The 16,322-nt window shown below is 41.9% G+C and overlaps 1 protein-coding gene across 2 annotated transcripts in view; it reads right to left on the reverse strand.

Annotated features, from left to right (window-relative positions):
- LOC115175139 (C-terminal-binding protein 1-like) overlaps positions 1–15,614 on the reverse strand; it is a 40,896-nt gene extending 25,282 nt beyond the window's left edge. The window contains exons 1-2 of one of the 2 annotated variants that reach the window (XM_029734363.1): positions 15,336–15,614; positions 6,295–6,396 (exon numbers count right to left, since the gene is read on the reverse strand). Coding sequence is in view for 1 of the 2 variants with exons in the window: in XM_029734357.1 (XP_029590217.1) it covers positions 15,336–15,375 (40 nt within the window). In the remaining variant the exon portion in view is untranslated. The remainder of the gene's footprint in view (positions 1–6,294; positions 6,397–15,335) is intronic. The other variant, XM_029734357.1, reaches the window with a different exon arrangement.
- Positions 15,615–16,322: the final 708 nt, after the last annotated feature.

Raw genomic sequence — 16,322 nt, forward strand, 5'->3', positions numbered from 1 at the left:
AGTTTCTACTCTATACTGGGAAAGTAGTGCTGAGAAGAATCTTGTCTAAAGAACAGTACACACACTTCATGGCCTTCAGTGTTGCCATGTGCATTTTGGTTTCTCCTCAACTTTCTTCAATCCACAGTGCCTATGCTCATGCTTTACTGAACTTCTTTGTGGAGCAGGGAAGGGTTTTGTATGGAGACACATTTCTCGTGTATAATGTTCACTCCCTTCTACACCTCACTGCTGATACTGAAGAACATGGCTGCCTTGACAACTGTAGCGCTTTCAAGTTTGAGAACTACTTGCAACAACTAAAGAAGATGGTCCATTCAGGGAGGCGGCCACTTGTGCAAATTTGTAAAAGAGTGCAAGAACGCACAGTTAGAGCTTCTCCCCGCCAACAGGTCATCAAAACACTGTTGACATCTAGTGGAAGCCATTGGAAGTGCAAAATGACCCCACAGACACTGTAGTTTGGCGAGGCAATCAATTGAAAAACGACAAACCACTTCCGGGTTGGATTTTTTTCTCAGGTTTTTGCCTGCCATATGAGTTCTGTTATACTCACAGACATTATTTTAACAGTTTTAGAAACTTCAGAGTGTTTTCTATCCAAATCTACCAATAATATGCATTTCCAACATTCTGGGCCCAAGTAGCAGGCAGTTTAATTTGGGCACGTTATTCATCTGAATTTCTGAATACTGCCCCCTGTCACCAAGAAGTTAACAAGAAACATTGGAGTGGTTGAAAAACGAGTTTTAATGACTCCAGCCTAAGTGTATGTAAACTTCCGACTTCATCTGTTGGTATTCCTCTTGTCCAGATGGGTTAGGGCAGTGTGCAGAGTGATTGTGTTTGCGTCGTCTGTGGGCCTATTGGGGCGGTAAGCAAATTGGAGTGGGTCTAGGGTGTCAGGTAGGGTGGAGGTGATATGATCCTTGACTAATCTCTCAAAGCACTCCATGATGACCGAAGTGAGTGCTATGGGGCGATAGTCATTTAGCTCAGTTACCTTAGCTTTCTTGGGAACAGGAACAATGGTGGCCCTCTTGAAGCATGTGGGAACAGCAGACTGGGATAGGGATTGACTGAATATGTCTGTAAACACACAAGCCAGCTGGTCTGCGCATGCTCTGAAGATGCGGCTAGGGATGCCATCTGGAAGCTCACTGTACTCACTATACAGTATATATGAATTAAATTAAAATGCTGCCGGTTAAATGTCTGGCACTACATCTTCATAATGGAAACTCAGGTGCCATATATATAAACCCTGGTCCGGCACCACATACAGTGCCTTCGGAAAGTATTCAGACCCCTTCACTTTTTCCACATATTGTTACGTTACAGCCGTATTCTAAAACTGATAAAAATATTTTTTGCCCTTATCGATCTACCCCATAATGACAAAGCGAATTATAAAAAATGTAAAGCATAAATACCCTATTCACATAAGTATTCAGACCCTTTGCTATGAGACTCAAAATTGAGCTCAGGTGCATCCTGTTTCCATTGATCATCCTTGAGATGTTTCTACATCTTGATTGGAGTCCAATTGTGGTATATTAAATTAATTAGACATGGTTTGGAAAGGCACACACCTGTCTTTCTAAGTTCCTACAGTTGACAGTGTATGTCAGAACAACAACCCAGCCATGAAGTCGAAGGAATTTTCCATAGAGCGCAGAGAAAGGATTGTGTCGAGGCACAGATCTGGGGATGGGTACCAAAATATTTCTGCAGCATTGAAGATCCACAAGAACACAGTGGCCTCCATCGTTCTTAAATGGAAGAAGTTTGGAACCACCAAGACTCTTCTTTGAGCTGGCCGCCCAGCCAAAATGAGAAATTGGGGGAGAAGGGCCTTGGTCAGGGAAGTGACCATGCGCCAGATTTCCTCTGCCGAGATGGGAGAACCTTCCAGAAGGACAACCATCTCTGCAGCACTCCATCAATCAGGCCTTTATAGTAGAGTGGCCAGACGGAAGACACTCCTCAGTAAAAGGCACATGAGAGCCCGCTTGAAGTTTACCAAAAGGCACCTAAAGGACTCTCAGACCATGCGAAACAAGATTCTCGGGTCTGATGAAACCAAGATTGAACTCTTTGGCCTGATTGACAAGCGTCCCGTCTGGAGGAAACCAGGCACCGATCATCACCTGGCCAATACCATCCCTATGGTGGCAGCATCATGCTGTGGAGATGTTTTTCAGCGGCAGGGATTGGGAGACTAGTCATGATAAAGGAAAAGATGTACAGAGCAAAGTACAGAGAGATCTTTGATGAAAATCTGCTCCAGAGTGCTCAGGACCTCAGACTGGGGCAAAGGTTCACCTCCCAACAGGACAACAACCCGAAGCACACAGCCAAGACAAAGCAAGAGTGGCTTCAGGAACAAGTCTCTGAATGTCCTTGAGTGGCCCAGCCAGAGAGCGGACTTGAACCCGATCGAACATCTCTGGAAAGACCTGAAAATAGCTGTGCAGCGAAGCTCCCCATTCAATCTGACAGAGCTTGAGAGGATCTACAGAGAAGAATGGGAGAAACTCCGCAAATACAGGTGTGCCAAGCTTTTAGCATTATACCCAAGAAGACTCGAGGCTGTAATTGCTGCTAAAGGTGCTTTAACAAAGTACTGAGCAAGGGGTCTGAATACTTATGTAAATATGATATTTCCGTTTTTTATTTGTAATATATTTGCAAAAATGTCAAATCTGTTTTTGCTTTGTCATTATGGGGTATTGAGTGTAGATTGATGAGGGGAAAGAAACAATTTAATAAATTTTAGAATAAGGTTGTAACGTAACAAAATGTGGAAAAAGTCATGGGTGTGAATACTTTCCGAATGCACTGTATATGGCGCTGGACCAGGGTTTCCGTTATGGAAATGTGGTGCCTGACATATGACCGGCAGCATTTTAATTGACCGGCCATTTGAGAAATTTACCGGATACATATGCATTAGGTGCATAACCTGATTAGGACGTCCATTCACTGTGCTCAGAATGACAGAAATCCCATTTAAATGGTAATTCATCTTAACAAAACATGCAAGTCGAGAATGCAATGAAAGGCTTCTTACCAAATTCCGATGTGCATTGAAGAATTAGAAAAGCTGTAGACATTTGCTTTTCCCCAGCCAACAAGACGAGAAATGAACAGCAAAATCACTAGCCTATGTCAATCTATTATGCCCCATAGTAGAAAAAATGACCTATTCTGCTGGTCAACTTGTCAAGAAAGAAATAGCCTATTCCCAAGAAACTCTGGGACAGTTGTGGAACGATAGATCCCAAATTAATACCACCAGTAGGCTAGGCCTAGGCTACAAACAAAAAAAGAGTTAAAAAGCAACAAGTCTGATGCATTAGATCAGAATGTTTAGCTTAAAATGTTGATCAACTCTTATTTCATCACATTATAAGCGCAGCAATGCGCACAAGGCTGTAGGTTACGGGCGAATCTTAGTTTCATAATACAATTAGCGGAAAACACTGTTATCAAAGTGACAGAGATTAAAATATCCATTAGAAATGTAGAAAGAGAGGAAATCTAAAGACGCAATAACAATAGAACGTGAGAGAAATAGCCTACTGGTTTCAATGGCATATGGAAGTCTTTATCAAATAATTGCCTCCACGGATATGGTCATACTTTGCCAAGGATACTTTGAAGCAAGGTTAAACATGCCTCATAATAGGTAGTAAAATGTTCAGGTTTCAAACAATTAATATACATATGTTTTCAAAATGCATACTGCCTCTAGATCATTGCAAAGTGGTGTGTTACACGCTGATGAAACCTATCTTCCTGCCAATGATGTCACCATTGCCCTTGATTCTAAGCAATGTTGTGCTGCTATTTTCATTGACTTGGCCAAAGCTTTTGATACGGTAGACCATTCCATTCTTGTGGGGCCGGCTAAGGAGAATTGGTGTTTCTGTGGGGTATTTGGCCTGGTTTGCTAATTAACTCTCTCAAAGAGTGCAGTGTATAAAGTCAGAACATCTGCTGTCTCAGCCACTGCCTGTCACCAAGGGAGTACCCCAAGCTCTTCTCAATTTACATCAACAACATCTCTCAGGCAGTAGGAAGCTCTCTCATCCTTTTATATGCAGATGATACAGTCTTATACTCAGCTGGCCCTTCCCCGGATTTTGTGTTAAACGCTCTACAACAAAGCTTTCTTAGTGTCCAACTGCCCTTAACTTTGTTCTGAACACCTCCAAAACAAAGGTCATGTGGTTTGGTAAGAAGAATGCCCCTCTCCCCACAGGTGTGTTTACTACCTCTGAGGGTTTAGAGCTTGAAGTAGTCACCTCATACAAGTACTTGGGATTATGGCTATGTGGTACACTGTCCTTCTCTCAGCACATATCAAAGCTGCAGGCTAAAGTTAAATCTAGACTTGGTTCCCTCTATCGTAATCGCTTCTCTTTCACCCCAGCTGCCAAACTAACCCTGATTCAGATGACCATCCTACCCATGCTAGATTACGGAGACGTACTTTATAGATCGGCAGGTAAGGCTGCTCTTGAGTGGCTAGATGTTCTTTACCATTCGGCCATCAGATTTGCCACCAATGCTCCTTATAGGACACATCACTGCACACTAGACTCCTCTGTTAACTGGTCATCTCTGTATACCTGTCGCAAGACCCACTGGTTGATGATAATTTATAAAACCCTCTTAGGCTTCACTCCCCCTATCTGAGATATCTACTGCAGCCCTCATCCTCCACATACAGCCAGTCACATTCGGTTAAAGGTCCCCAAAGCACACACATCCCTGGGCCGCTGGTCTTTTCAGTTCGCTGCAGCTAGCGACTGGAACGAGCTGCAACAAACACTCAAACTGGACAGTTTAATCGAAATCTCTTCATTCAAAGAATCAATCATGGGCACTCTTACTGACAGTTGTAGCTGCTTTGCATGATGTATTTTTGTCTTCTACCTTCTTGCCCTTTTTGCTGTGGTCTGTGCCCAATAATATTTGTACCATGTTTTGTGCTGCTACCATGTGCTGCTGCCATGTTGTTGTCATGTTGTGTTGCTACAATGCTGTGTTGTCATGTGTTGCTGAATTGCTATGTTGTTGTCTTAAATGAAATCAAAGTTTGTCTTAGGTCTCTATGTAGTGTTGTGTTGTCTTTCTTGTCGTGATGTGTGTTTTGTCCTATATATTTGTATGTATTTAATTGTTTTAATCCCAGCCCCCGTCCCCGCAGGAGGCCTTTGCCTTTTGGTAGGCCGTCATTGTAAATAAGAATTTGCCTAATTAAATAAAGGTTAAATAAAATAAAATTAAGATATGCATTTCAATGGTGAATGGGAAGCACATATCAATTAGACTACCATGAGAAATAAGGCTGAAAATAGTATCTCTTTTTAATTGTGGCCATAATAACTATTTTTAACAAACGATTGCATTTAGAATTTTGGTGCAATGATTGGGCTTATAAAAGTATTGTCTGACAGATTTTCAGCTCAAAGGCTTAGCATTTGTATGCTGTGCGCATGTGATAAATAAAATACATAACGAATATACACACACGGCAATTTAATTCCACTAAATTATGCAAATGAACCCATAGACCAATAAGCAAGACCGGTCAAATATATTTATATTTACTGGTATTTTCACCAATGAGAAGGCAAAAATAACATTATTTCTCCTGGTCAATTGGTGCCAATTTTATTCATCAGCTTTCCAATTTCTTTCTCAGCCAAAAGCCCAGACAAGTGACCTGGAAGATCTTAAATTATCGGACATTTGAGAAATGTACCGTATGCATTGGCTGTTTAACCCATTAGGGAGTCCACCCACACAGCCACCACCACCAACAAACGAGGGATATTGTCCAAATTAGCCACAATTACATGTCCTTTAAATAGCCTATAAAAACGTTTTTTGTTTCATTCTGTTGAGACAGTTAAACAAAACGGGTGGTAACGCGAATGTCTAGCAACCCAAAGGTTGCATGTTTGAATCTCATCATGGACAATTTTAGCTAATTAGCAACTTTGCAACAATTTACTGCTTTTTAGTTACTTTGGAGCTACTTAGCATGTTAGTTAACCCTTCCCCTAACCCTAACCTCAAGCCTTTAACCTAACTCCTAAGCTTAACCCGAAACTTAACCCTTTTTTGATGAAGATGGCTGCCTTTTTATTGGCTCTTAACCAACCATGCTATTTTGTTTGTTTTTTCACATTGTTTGTAGCTTATTTTGTACATAATGTTGCTGCAAACGTCTCTTATGTCAGAAAGGAGCTTCTGGACATCAGAACAGCGATTACTCACCTCGAATTAGACGAAGAATCTTTCTTTAATGAGTCGGATGGGAAGGATATACTCCAAACACCCGTACAGGCCCTCATCTCCGTCATTCGATGGAGAAAGAAACTGAGATTTTGCGGAAAGAGAGCGGGGTGCATTGTGAGGATCAGGCAAGAGTGGATAATCTGCCTTTGCCATCCGTACTGCTAGCTAACATTCAATCGCTGGGAAATAAATGGGACGAACTGAAAGCACCTATGGCCTAGAAACTGTAATATCTTATGTTTCACAGAGTCGTGGCTGAACGACAACATTCATAACATACAGCTGGCGGGATAGAACAGCAGCCTCTGGTAAGAAACGGGATGTGGGCCAATGCATATTTGTAAACAACAGCTGATGCACGATATCTAAGGAAGTCTCGAGGTTTTGCTCATCTGAGGTAGAGTATCTCATGATAAGCTGTAGACCACACTATCTACCTAGGGAGTTTCATCTGTATTTTTCGTAGCTGTCTACATACCACCACAGTCTGGTGCTGGCACTAAAACCGCACTCAATGAGCTGTATACCGCCATAAGCAAACAGGAAAACGCTCATCCAGAGGTGGCACACCTAGTGGCCGGGGACTTTAATGCAGGGAAACTTAAATCAGTTTTACCTCATTTCTATCAGCATGTTAAATGTGCAACCAGAGGGAAAAAAACTCGAGATCACCTTTACTCCACACACAGAAAAGCGTACAAAGCTCTCCCTCGCCCTCCATTTGGCAAATCTGACCATAATTCTATCCTCCTGATTCCTGCTTACAAGCAAAAATTAAAGCAGGAAGCACCAATGACTCGGTCTATAAAAAAGTGGTCAGATGAAGCAGATGCTAAACTACAGGACTGTTTTGCTAGCACAGACTGAAATATGTTCCAGGATTCTTCCAATGGCATTGAGGAGTACACCACATCAGTCACTGGCTTCATCAATAAGTGCATCGATGATGTCATCCCCACAGTGACTGTATGCACATACCCCAACCAGAAGCCATGGATTAAGGCAACATTCGCACTAAAGGGTAGAGCTGCCGCTTTCAAGGTGCGAGACTCTAACCCGGAAGTTCAGAAGTAATCCCACAATGCTTGCGACGAATCATCAAACAGGCAAAGCATCAATACATGACTAAGATCGAATCGTACTACACCAGCTCTGACGCACGTCGGATGTGGCAGGGCTTACAAACTATATCAGGAACTATACAAAGGGAAGCACAGCCGAGAGCTGCCCAGTGACACGAGCCTACCAGACGAGCTAAATAACTTCTATGCTCGCTTCGAGGTAAGTAACACTGAAACATGCATGAGAGCATCAGCTGTTTCGGGCGACTGTGTGATCACGCTCTCTGCAGCTGATGTGAGTAAGACCTTTAAACAGATCAACATTCACAAGGCCGCAGGGCCAGACAGATTACATGGACGTGTACTCCAAGCATGCGCTGACCAACTGGTACCAAATATCTTCACTGACATTTTCAACCTCTCCCTGTCCATGTCTGTAATACCAACATGTTTCAAGCAGACCACCATAGTCCCTGTGCCCAAGAACACTAAGGTAACCTGCATAAATGACTACCGACCCGTAGCACTCACGTCCGTAGCTATATAATGCTTTGAAAGGCTGGTCATAGTTCACATCAACACCATTTGCATACCGGTAGCCCCTGTATATATTTTTGTATTTCCTTAAAACGGCATTGTTGGTTAAGGGCTTGTAAGTTAGCATTTCACTGTAAGGTAACCTGTTGTATTCGGCACATGTGACAAATAAAATTTGATTTGATTTGATTTAATCTAACTCCTAACCCTTTAACCTAACTCTGAAACCTAACCTTAACCTCTAACCCTAACCTTTAGCCTAGCTAAAGTTAACCACTTTGCTAACATTAGCATTACCCACCTAGCTAATTTTAGCCACAACAAATTGGAATTCGTAAAATATCATAAGTATTGCAAACGTATTACATGTTGCACAAATTGCTATTCGTAACATATCATATGATTTGCAACACGTAACATATCAAAGGAAATGGATGATGGACATCCACAAATTAGTACATACCATACAAAACGTAACATATCATAGTAAATCTCTGATTTATATACATAATAATATGAAATGCTCTGAGACCAGGCTGGAATAGCAGACGCAGTAGCCTATCTGACAAAATAAATGCAGGTGTCGTAGCTATCCCTATCTCTCTCTGGGGCTAGGCCTAAGCTTCTCTTTCATTTATATTTTGTTTTTTAAATACTAATATCATACAGTGGAAGTCTAAGCCTATAGGCCTGATGCATTTAGTGCTCAATTCTGACAGCTGAACCGTGAAGTGGACAATCATTGTTTTAGGAAAGTAAAAATCAATAAAACAATTGGCTATAAAGTTCAAAACACAAGGAAAAGTGTTTTTGTACTTTGTAAAAGTATGTTTTAAAGACCTGGTTTAGAATAATAAATAGGCCTACAATAATAACAATTATATACATTTATAATGATGATATAACAAATTATTAAAATAATAATGAATGAAGTTCCAAAATTGCATCCTACCTGAATAGTGAGTTGCACAGTAGCCTGAATTCTGCCATTTGTGTGGTATTAAAAAATATTCTGCTAATGTCTTCTATCATGTATACACTGAACAAAAATTAAAACGCAACATGCAAACATTTCAAAGACTTACAGTAAATACAGTTGAAGTCGGAAGTTTACATACACTTTGGTTGGAGTCATTAAAACTCATTTTTCAACCACTGCACAAATTTCTTGTTAACAAACTATAGTTTTGGCAAGTCGGTTAGGACATCTACTTTGTGCATGACATAAGTAATTTTTCCAACAATTGTTTACAGACAGATTATTTACTTATAACTCACTATATCACAATTCCAGTGGGTCAGAAGTTTACATACACTAAGTTGACTGTGCCTTTAAGCGGCTTGGAAAATTCCTGAAAATTATATCATGGCTTTAGAAGCTTCTGATAGGCTAATTGACATAATTTGTGTCAATTGGAGGTGTACCTGTGGATGTATTTCAAGGTCTACCTTCAAACTCAGTGCCTCTTTGCTTGACATCATGGGAAAATCAAAAGAAATCAGTCAAGACCTCAGAAAAAAAATTGTAGACCTCCACAAGTCTGGTTCATCCTTGTGAGAAATTTCCAAACGCCTGAAGGTACCACGTTCATCTGTACAAACAATAGTACGCAAGTATAAACACCATGGGACTACGCAGCCGTCACACCGCTCAGGAAGGAGATGTGTTCTGTCTCCCAGAGATGAACGTACTTTTGTGCAAAAAGTGCAAATCAATCCCAGAACAACAACAAAGGACCTTGTGAAGATGCTGGAGGAAACCGGTACAAAAGTATCTATATCCACAATAAAACGAGTTCTACATCACATTACCTGAAAGGCCGCTCAGCAAGGAAGAAGCCACTGCTCCAAAACCGCCATTAAAAAGCCAGACTACGGTTTTCAACTGCACATGGGGACAAAGATCGTCTGATGAAACAAAAATAAACTGTTTGGCCATAATGACAATCGTTATGTTTGAAGGAAAAAGGGGGAGGCTTGCAAGCCGAAGAACACCATCCCAACCGTGAAGAATGGGGGTGGCAGCATCATGTTGTGGGGGTGCTTTGCTGCAGGAGGGACTGGTGCACTTCACAAAATAGATGGCATCATGAGGAAGTAAAATGATGTGGATATATTGAAGCAACATCTCAAGACATCAGTCAGGAAGTTAAAGCTTGGTCGCAAATGGGTCTTCCAAATGGACAATGACCCCAAGCATACTTCCAAAGTTGTGGTAAAATGGCTTAAGGACAACAAAGTCAAGGTATTGGAGTGGCCATCACAAAGCCCTGACCTCAATCCTATAGAAAATTTGTGGGCAGAACTGAAAAAGTGTGTGCGAGCAAGGAGGCCTACAAACCTGACTCAGTTACACCAGCTCTGTCAGGAGGAATGGGCCAAAATTCACCCAACTTATTGTGGGAAGCTTGTGGAAGGCTACCCAAAATGTTTGACCCAAGTTAAACAATTTAAAGGCAATGCTACCAAATACTAATTGAGTGTATGTAAACTTCTGACCCACGTGATGAAATAAATAAAAGCTGAAATAAATCTTTCTCCCTACTATTATTCTGACATTTCACATTCTTAAAAAAAAGTGGTGATCCTAACAGACCTGACATGGAATTTGTACTAGGATTAAATGTCAGGAATTGTGAAAAACTGAGTTTAAATGTATTTGGCTAAGGTGCATGTAAACTTCCGACTTCAACTGTATAAGGAAATCAGTCAGTTGAAATTAATGAATAAGGTTCTAATCTATGGATTTCACATGACTGGTAATACAGATATCTGTTGTGACCATCATTTGCCTCATGCAGCGCAACACATCTCCTTCTCATAGTTGATCGGGCTGTAGATTATGGCCTGTGGAATGTTGTCCCACTCCTTTTCAGTGGCTGTGTGAAGTTGTTGGATATTGGCGGGAACTGGAACACACATCCATCCACAGCATCCCAAACATGCTCAATGGGTAACATGTCTGGTGAGTATGCAGGCCATGGAAGAAATGGGACATTTCAGCTTCCAGTAATTGTGTACAGATCCTTGTCACATGGGGCCGTTCATACTGAAACATGAGGGGAAGGCGGTGGATAAATGGCACGACAATGGGCCTCAGGATCTTGTCACTGTATCTCTGTGCATTCAAATTGCCATCGATAAAATGCAATTGTTTTCATTGCCCGTAGTGCATCACCCCATGGGTCTCCGGTTGCAGCCTGCTGCGACAGAACCTGGACTTGAACCAGGATCTCTAGTGGCACAGCTAGCACTGCGATGCAATGCCTTAGACCACTGTGCCACTCAGGAGGCCCAGAGATGGTTTCTGACAGTTTGTGCAGAAATTATTTGGTTGTGCAAACCCACAGTTTCATCAGGTGTCTGTGTGGGTGTTCTCAGATGATCCCGCAGGTGAAGAACCCAGATGTGGAGGTTCTGAGCTGGCGTGTTTATACGTGGTCTGCGGTTGTGAGGCCAGTTGGACGTACTGCCAAATTCTCTAAAACAACATTGGAGGCAGCTTATGGTAAAGAAATTTACATAAAATTATCTGGCAATAGCTCTGGTGGACAATTCTGCAGTCAGCATGCCAATTGTATGCTCCCTCAAAACATGTTACATTGTGGCTTTGTGTTGTGTGACAACTGCACATTTTAGAGTCGCCTTTTATTGTCCCCAGCACAATGTGCACCTGTGTAATGATCATGCTGTTTGATCAGCTTTTTGATATGCCACACCTGTCAGGTAGATGGATTATCTTGGCAAACGAGAAATGCTCACTAACTAACTAACGAACGACCCTTACGTCCAGTATTCTAAACAGTGTCTCTCTTGTGGCTTAAGGTTTGCCCCTCCTCAGCCTGCTCCTGTGAACCCTCATCTACGTTCATACAGTCAAACTACAACACCCCAGAAAGCCTGAGTTGTGTTCGACAAGGATACAAGGACGACTGTGTGATCACGCTTTCTGTAGCCGATGTGAGCAAGACCTTTAAACAGGTCAACATTCACAAGGCCGCAGGGCCAAACGGATTACCAGGACATGTACTAAGAGCATACAAGGACCAACTGGCAAGTGTCTTCACTGACATTTTCAACCTCTCTCTGACCGAGTCTTTAATACCTACATGTTTCAAGCAAACCACCATAGTCCCTGTGCCCAAGAAAGTGAAGATTAAATAACTACCACCCCGTAGCATTCACGTCGTTAGCCATGAAATGCTTTGAAAGGCTGGTCATGGCTCACATCAACAACATCATCCCGGAAACGCTAGACCCACTAGACCCACCCAACAGATCCACAGATGACGCAATCTCAATCGCACTCCACACTGCCCTTTCACACCTGGACAAAAAGACCACCTATGGGAGAATGCTGTTCATTGGCTACAGCTCAGTGTTCAACACCATAGTGCCCACAAAGCTCATCACTAAGCTATGATCCTGGGACTAAGCACCTCCCTCTGCAACTGGATCCTGGACTTCCTGACAGGCTGCCCCAGGTGGTTAGGGTAGGCAACAACACATCTGTCACGCTGATCCTCAACATGGGGGCCCTTCAGGGGTTTGTGCTTTGTCCCTTCCTGTACTCCTTGTTCACCCACAACTGCGTGGCCAAGCATGACTCCAACACCATCATTAAGTTTGCTGACGACAAAACAGTGATAGGCCTGATCACCGCCAATGATGAGACAGCCAATAGGGAGGTGTCAGTGTGGTGCCAGGGGAACAACCTCTCCCTCAATGTGAGCAAGGAGCTGATCGTGGACTACAGGAAAAAGAGGGCCAAACACGCCCCCATTCTCATCGACGGGGCTGTAGTGGAGCGGGTCGAGAGTTCTAAGTTCCTTAATGTCCACATCACCAACAAACTATCATGGTCCAAACACACCAAGATAGTCGTGAAGAGGGCACAACAATGCTTTTTCCCACTCAGGAGACTGAAAAGATTTGGCATTGGTCCTCAGATACTCAAAATGTTCTACAGCTGCACCATCAAGAGCATCCTGACCGGTTGCATCTCCGCCTGGTATTGCAACTGCTCATCATCCAACCGTAAGGCGCTACAGAAGGTAGTGCGTATGGCCCAGTACATCACTGGGGTCAAGCTTCCTGCCATCCAGGACATATATACTAGGTGGTGTCAGAGGAAGGCCCAAAAAATTGCCAAAAACTCCAGTCACCCAAGTCATAGACTGTTCTCTCTGCTACCGCACAGCAAGCGGTACTGGAGAGACCACGTCTAGGTCCAAAAGGCTTCTTAAAAGCTTCTACCCCCAAGCCATAAGACTGCTGATCAATTAATCAAATGGCCACCCTGGACTATTGCATTGACACCCCCCTCCCCCCTTTGTTTTCACACTGCTGCTACTCGCTGTTTATTATCTATGCATAGTCACTTTACCCCTACCTACATGTACAAATTACCTCGACTAACCTGTACCCCGCATATTGACAGTACCGGTACCTCCTGTATATAGCCACGTTATTGTTATTTTGTCTTACTTTTTATTTTTATTCTGTAAATATTTTCCTAACTCTATTTTCTTAAAACTGCATTGTTGGGCTTGTAAGTAAGCATTTCACAGTAAGGTCTACCTACACCTGTTGTGTTCGGCGCATGTGACAAATACCATTTTATTTGATTTGATCAGAGCTGTCCTTTACTATGCAAATATGAAATGCTTCAAACATAGCTCTATTTAATTTATTTCCCCACTTATTTAAGATGTCCTCATATACATTATTTTTCAATACAGCCCAATAAACCGATATTTGCATTGATATGAAAGGTAGAATTTTAACTGTAACCACCATAAAGAAGGAAAACAACTGTGCACCTGTGAGCAGCTCAGGCTATGTGATTTATGATCATAGCCAATCTGGCATGAACAAACATGGCGTGACTGTCTCAACCCACTGCTCTGTTCCCACAAGAAATCTCCCTTCTAGGCGAGCCAGGGGAGTATAGACACACCCCTTTCTTCTCCTTCAGCTCCCTCCCTCATTCCCTCCCTACCTCATCCCGCCACCAGCATACACACATGCAGGCGGACACATGCATACTCACCCAGAGACACAAACACCAATACACACAGTCAGTCACACAAACGCACGCACACACACAGTCACTCACACACAAGTGAGCAAACACACAAACACAATCACACAGGCAAACAGGATCATGTTGTTTGTCTGCGTTTAGATCACAACTGGACTGATCAGCCACAGGGTGTAATTCACTACAAACATGAAAATGAGGATGAATGTATATGCCTAGCTCGATTACTGGAGAGTTTTATCAGCCACGTTTGACATTTGTGTTTTAGATTAGTGAAAATACAAAAACTATTAGCTAAGCCAACATGTCTTCTTCAAAGATTATAAAAATTCAAAGAAATTAACAAACAATGAATTGTTTTATCACCAATATCCATGGCATTCCATGGCAATACTGATATGTGATCTTTGTATAGGGGTAATTCTGCCAATTTGAGCACCCCAGGGGTGAATTGGTATCTGTGTCAATTAGCCTGATTTTAATAACAAGATAAGACACAATCCATTGATCACAGAACTGAACACACCTACGAGCCCAGACATGAATAATAATAGAAAAAGATCAAACAACAAAACAAGACCACCATTGTGGAAAATATGCTGATGTTGTGAATACAATAAAAAATAAATCCAAGTAACAGACACCAGTATGGGGCAGCAGGTAGCCTAGTGGTTAGAGCATTGGACTATTAACTGAAAGGTTGCAAGATCAAATCCCTAAGCTGACAAGGTAAAAATCTATAATTCTGCCCCTGAACAAGGCAGTTAGCCTAGGAACAGTGGGTTGTCATTGAAAATAAGAATTTATTCTTAACTGACTTGCCTAGTTAAATAAAGGTACAATTTTTAAATTTAAGACATGGAAGTATTCACAATACTAGCATGACTACTAAGCACCTACAAAGCTGTTTTCTGTCCTTCCTGAATCTGAAGTATTCCCATAGTAGACTGTTCTAGAATCAATGTTTCTTTCTTCCCTGAAAGGAAAATTAGGAAGCAAGTCAGACGGAACTGGAAACACCGTTGCCAACTGCTCAATAAACGGGAAGGCCATTTAGGAAGTATCTGCTGTGTGTCTCCTTGCCAGCCCTTACATTTTTTGAAGGGAAATAGTATTTCTGTCCTTCACCCCTACAGGAGGCTATAGGCTAAGCATACCAGGCATCAACAGAAACATATTTAGAGTTGAAAGCAAGCTATTACAGCATTGTAAGTTGCTGAATGGTAGAGATGAAAGATAATGGAGAGGGAGAAAGTGGAGGGGGAAAGGAAGAGGGGGAAGGGAAGGAAGAATACTGTACAGTACACTGTGTACACACCACACAGCACAATCACAGTTAACATGTGGTCCAATACACCAAAGGAAAGCTAAATGTTTACCTAAAGGCAAGCCTTTGTTCAGAAAATGCGAGCTTCCCATCTTTTTTCCCAAAAAAGAATATTCACTTCAGCAAGACATTCATAAAAGTCCACAGCATATGGCGGCTACTTCAATTTCCTTATTCCTTTTCCCTCCCTCAGTGGCAAGCATTCCCCTTTGCTCCTTCACTCTCCCTCCCTCTCTCACTTTCTATTTCGACTATCTCTATCACACATGCATGCACACACAGAATGCAACTGTCACTGCATTTATGGGAGTGGGAGAGCAAGAGAGCGAGAGAGAGAAGAGCGCAAGTGTGAGGTGGCTGAAAGAAAATAAGAGGAATGGGGTGGAGCTAAGGCCAAACAAAATGTATATTTTGTTTCCTGAAAGATACTCTCCACAGGGTCGGTAAAAAGCTGATGTTTTCGGTAAAAAGCGGATGTTTTCGGTTTTCAGGGATACAGACCTAACTTCCGTTTCCCCTGAAAAACAGATGAGGGGTCTCCACACAGACGTTTTTTATGCATGCTAGGTTAGATTACCTGAAGAATACAAAATGATAAATGTTATGCAATAACGGCCCATGTACGTGTGGTTAATTCCTTTTCTGTGTTAAAATGGAGCAATCAGCAACACGAAAACGGCTCTTTTTTTAAAAAGATTTACGGAAACTGAAAATGGCTTTAAACGTTTTTGCATATAAACCAAACAATATCTGGATATTTTGATTTTCACATGCGGGTGGCGTTAAATGTGGAATGCCTGTCATTTGCTAAATGCACAGCCAACACTTTATGTCCCTTCAAAATAGTTCACCCTTTAACTTCATTGTATGAATCTATTATATATTAATTCATGTATTAATTTATATTAATTAATCTATTAATGCCAAGATAGTGATATTTCTTTACTTCTGCTGTAGATTTAAGATTATAAGGTAGTCCCAACAAAGATAGTGTTTTTTTGTCTTATGAATGAACTGCTGTTACTGTAAATGGTTAGCT

This window comes from Salmo trutta, chromosome 3, assembly GCF_901001165.1.
Source record: "Salmo trutta chromosome 3, fSalTru1.1, whole genome shotgun sequence".
Classification (NCBI taxonomy): Eukaryota; Metazoa; Chordata; class Actinopteri; order Salmoniformes; family Salmonidae; genus Salmo; species Salmo trutta.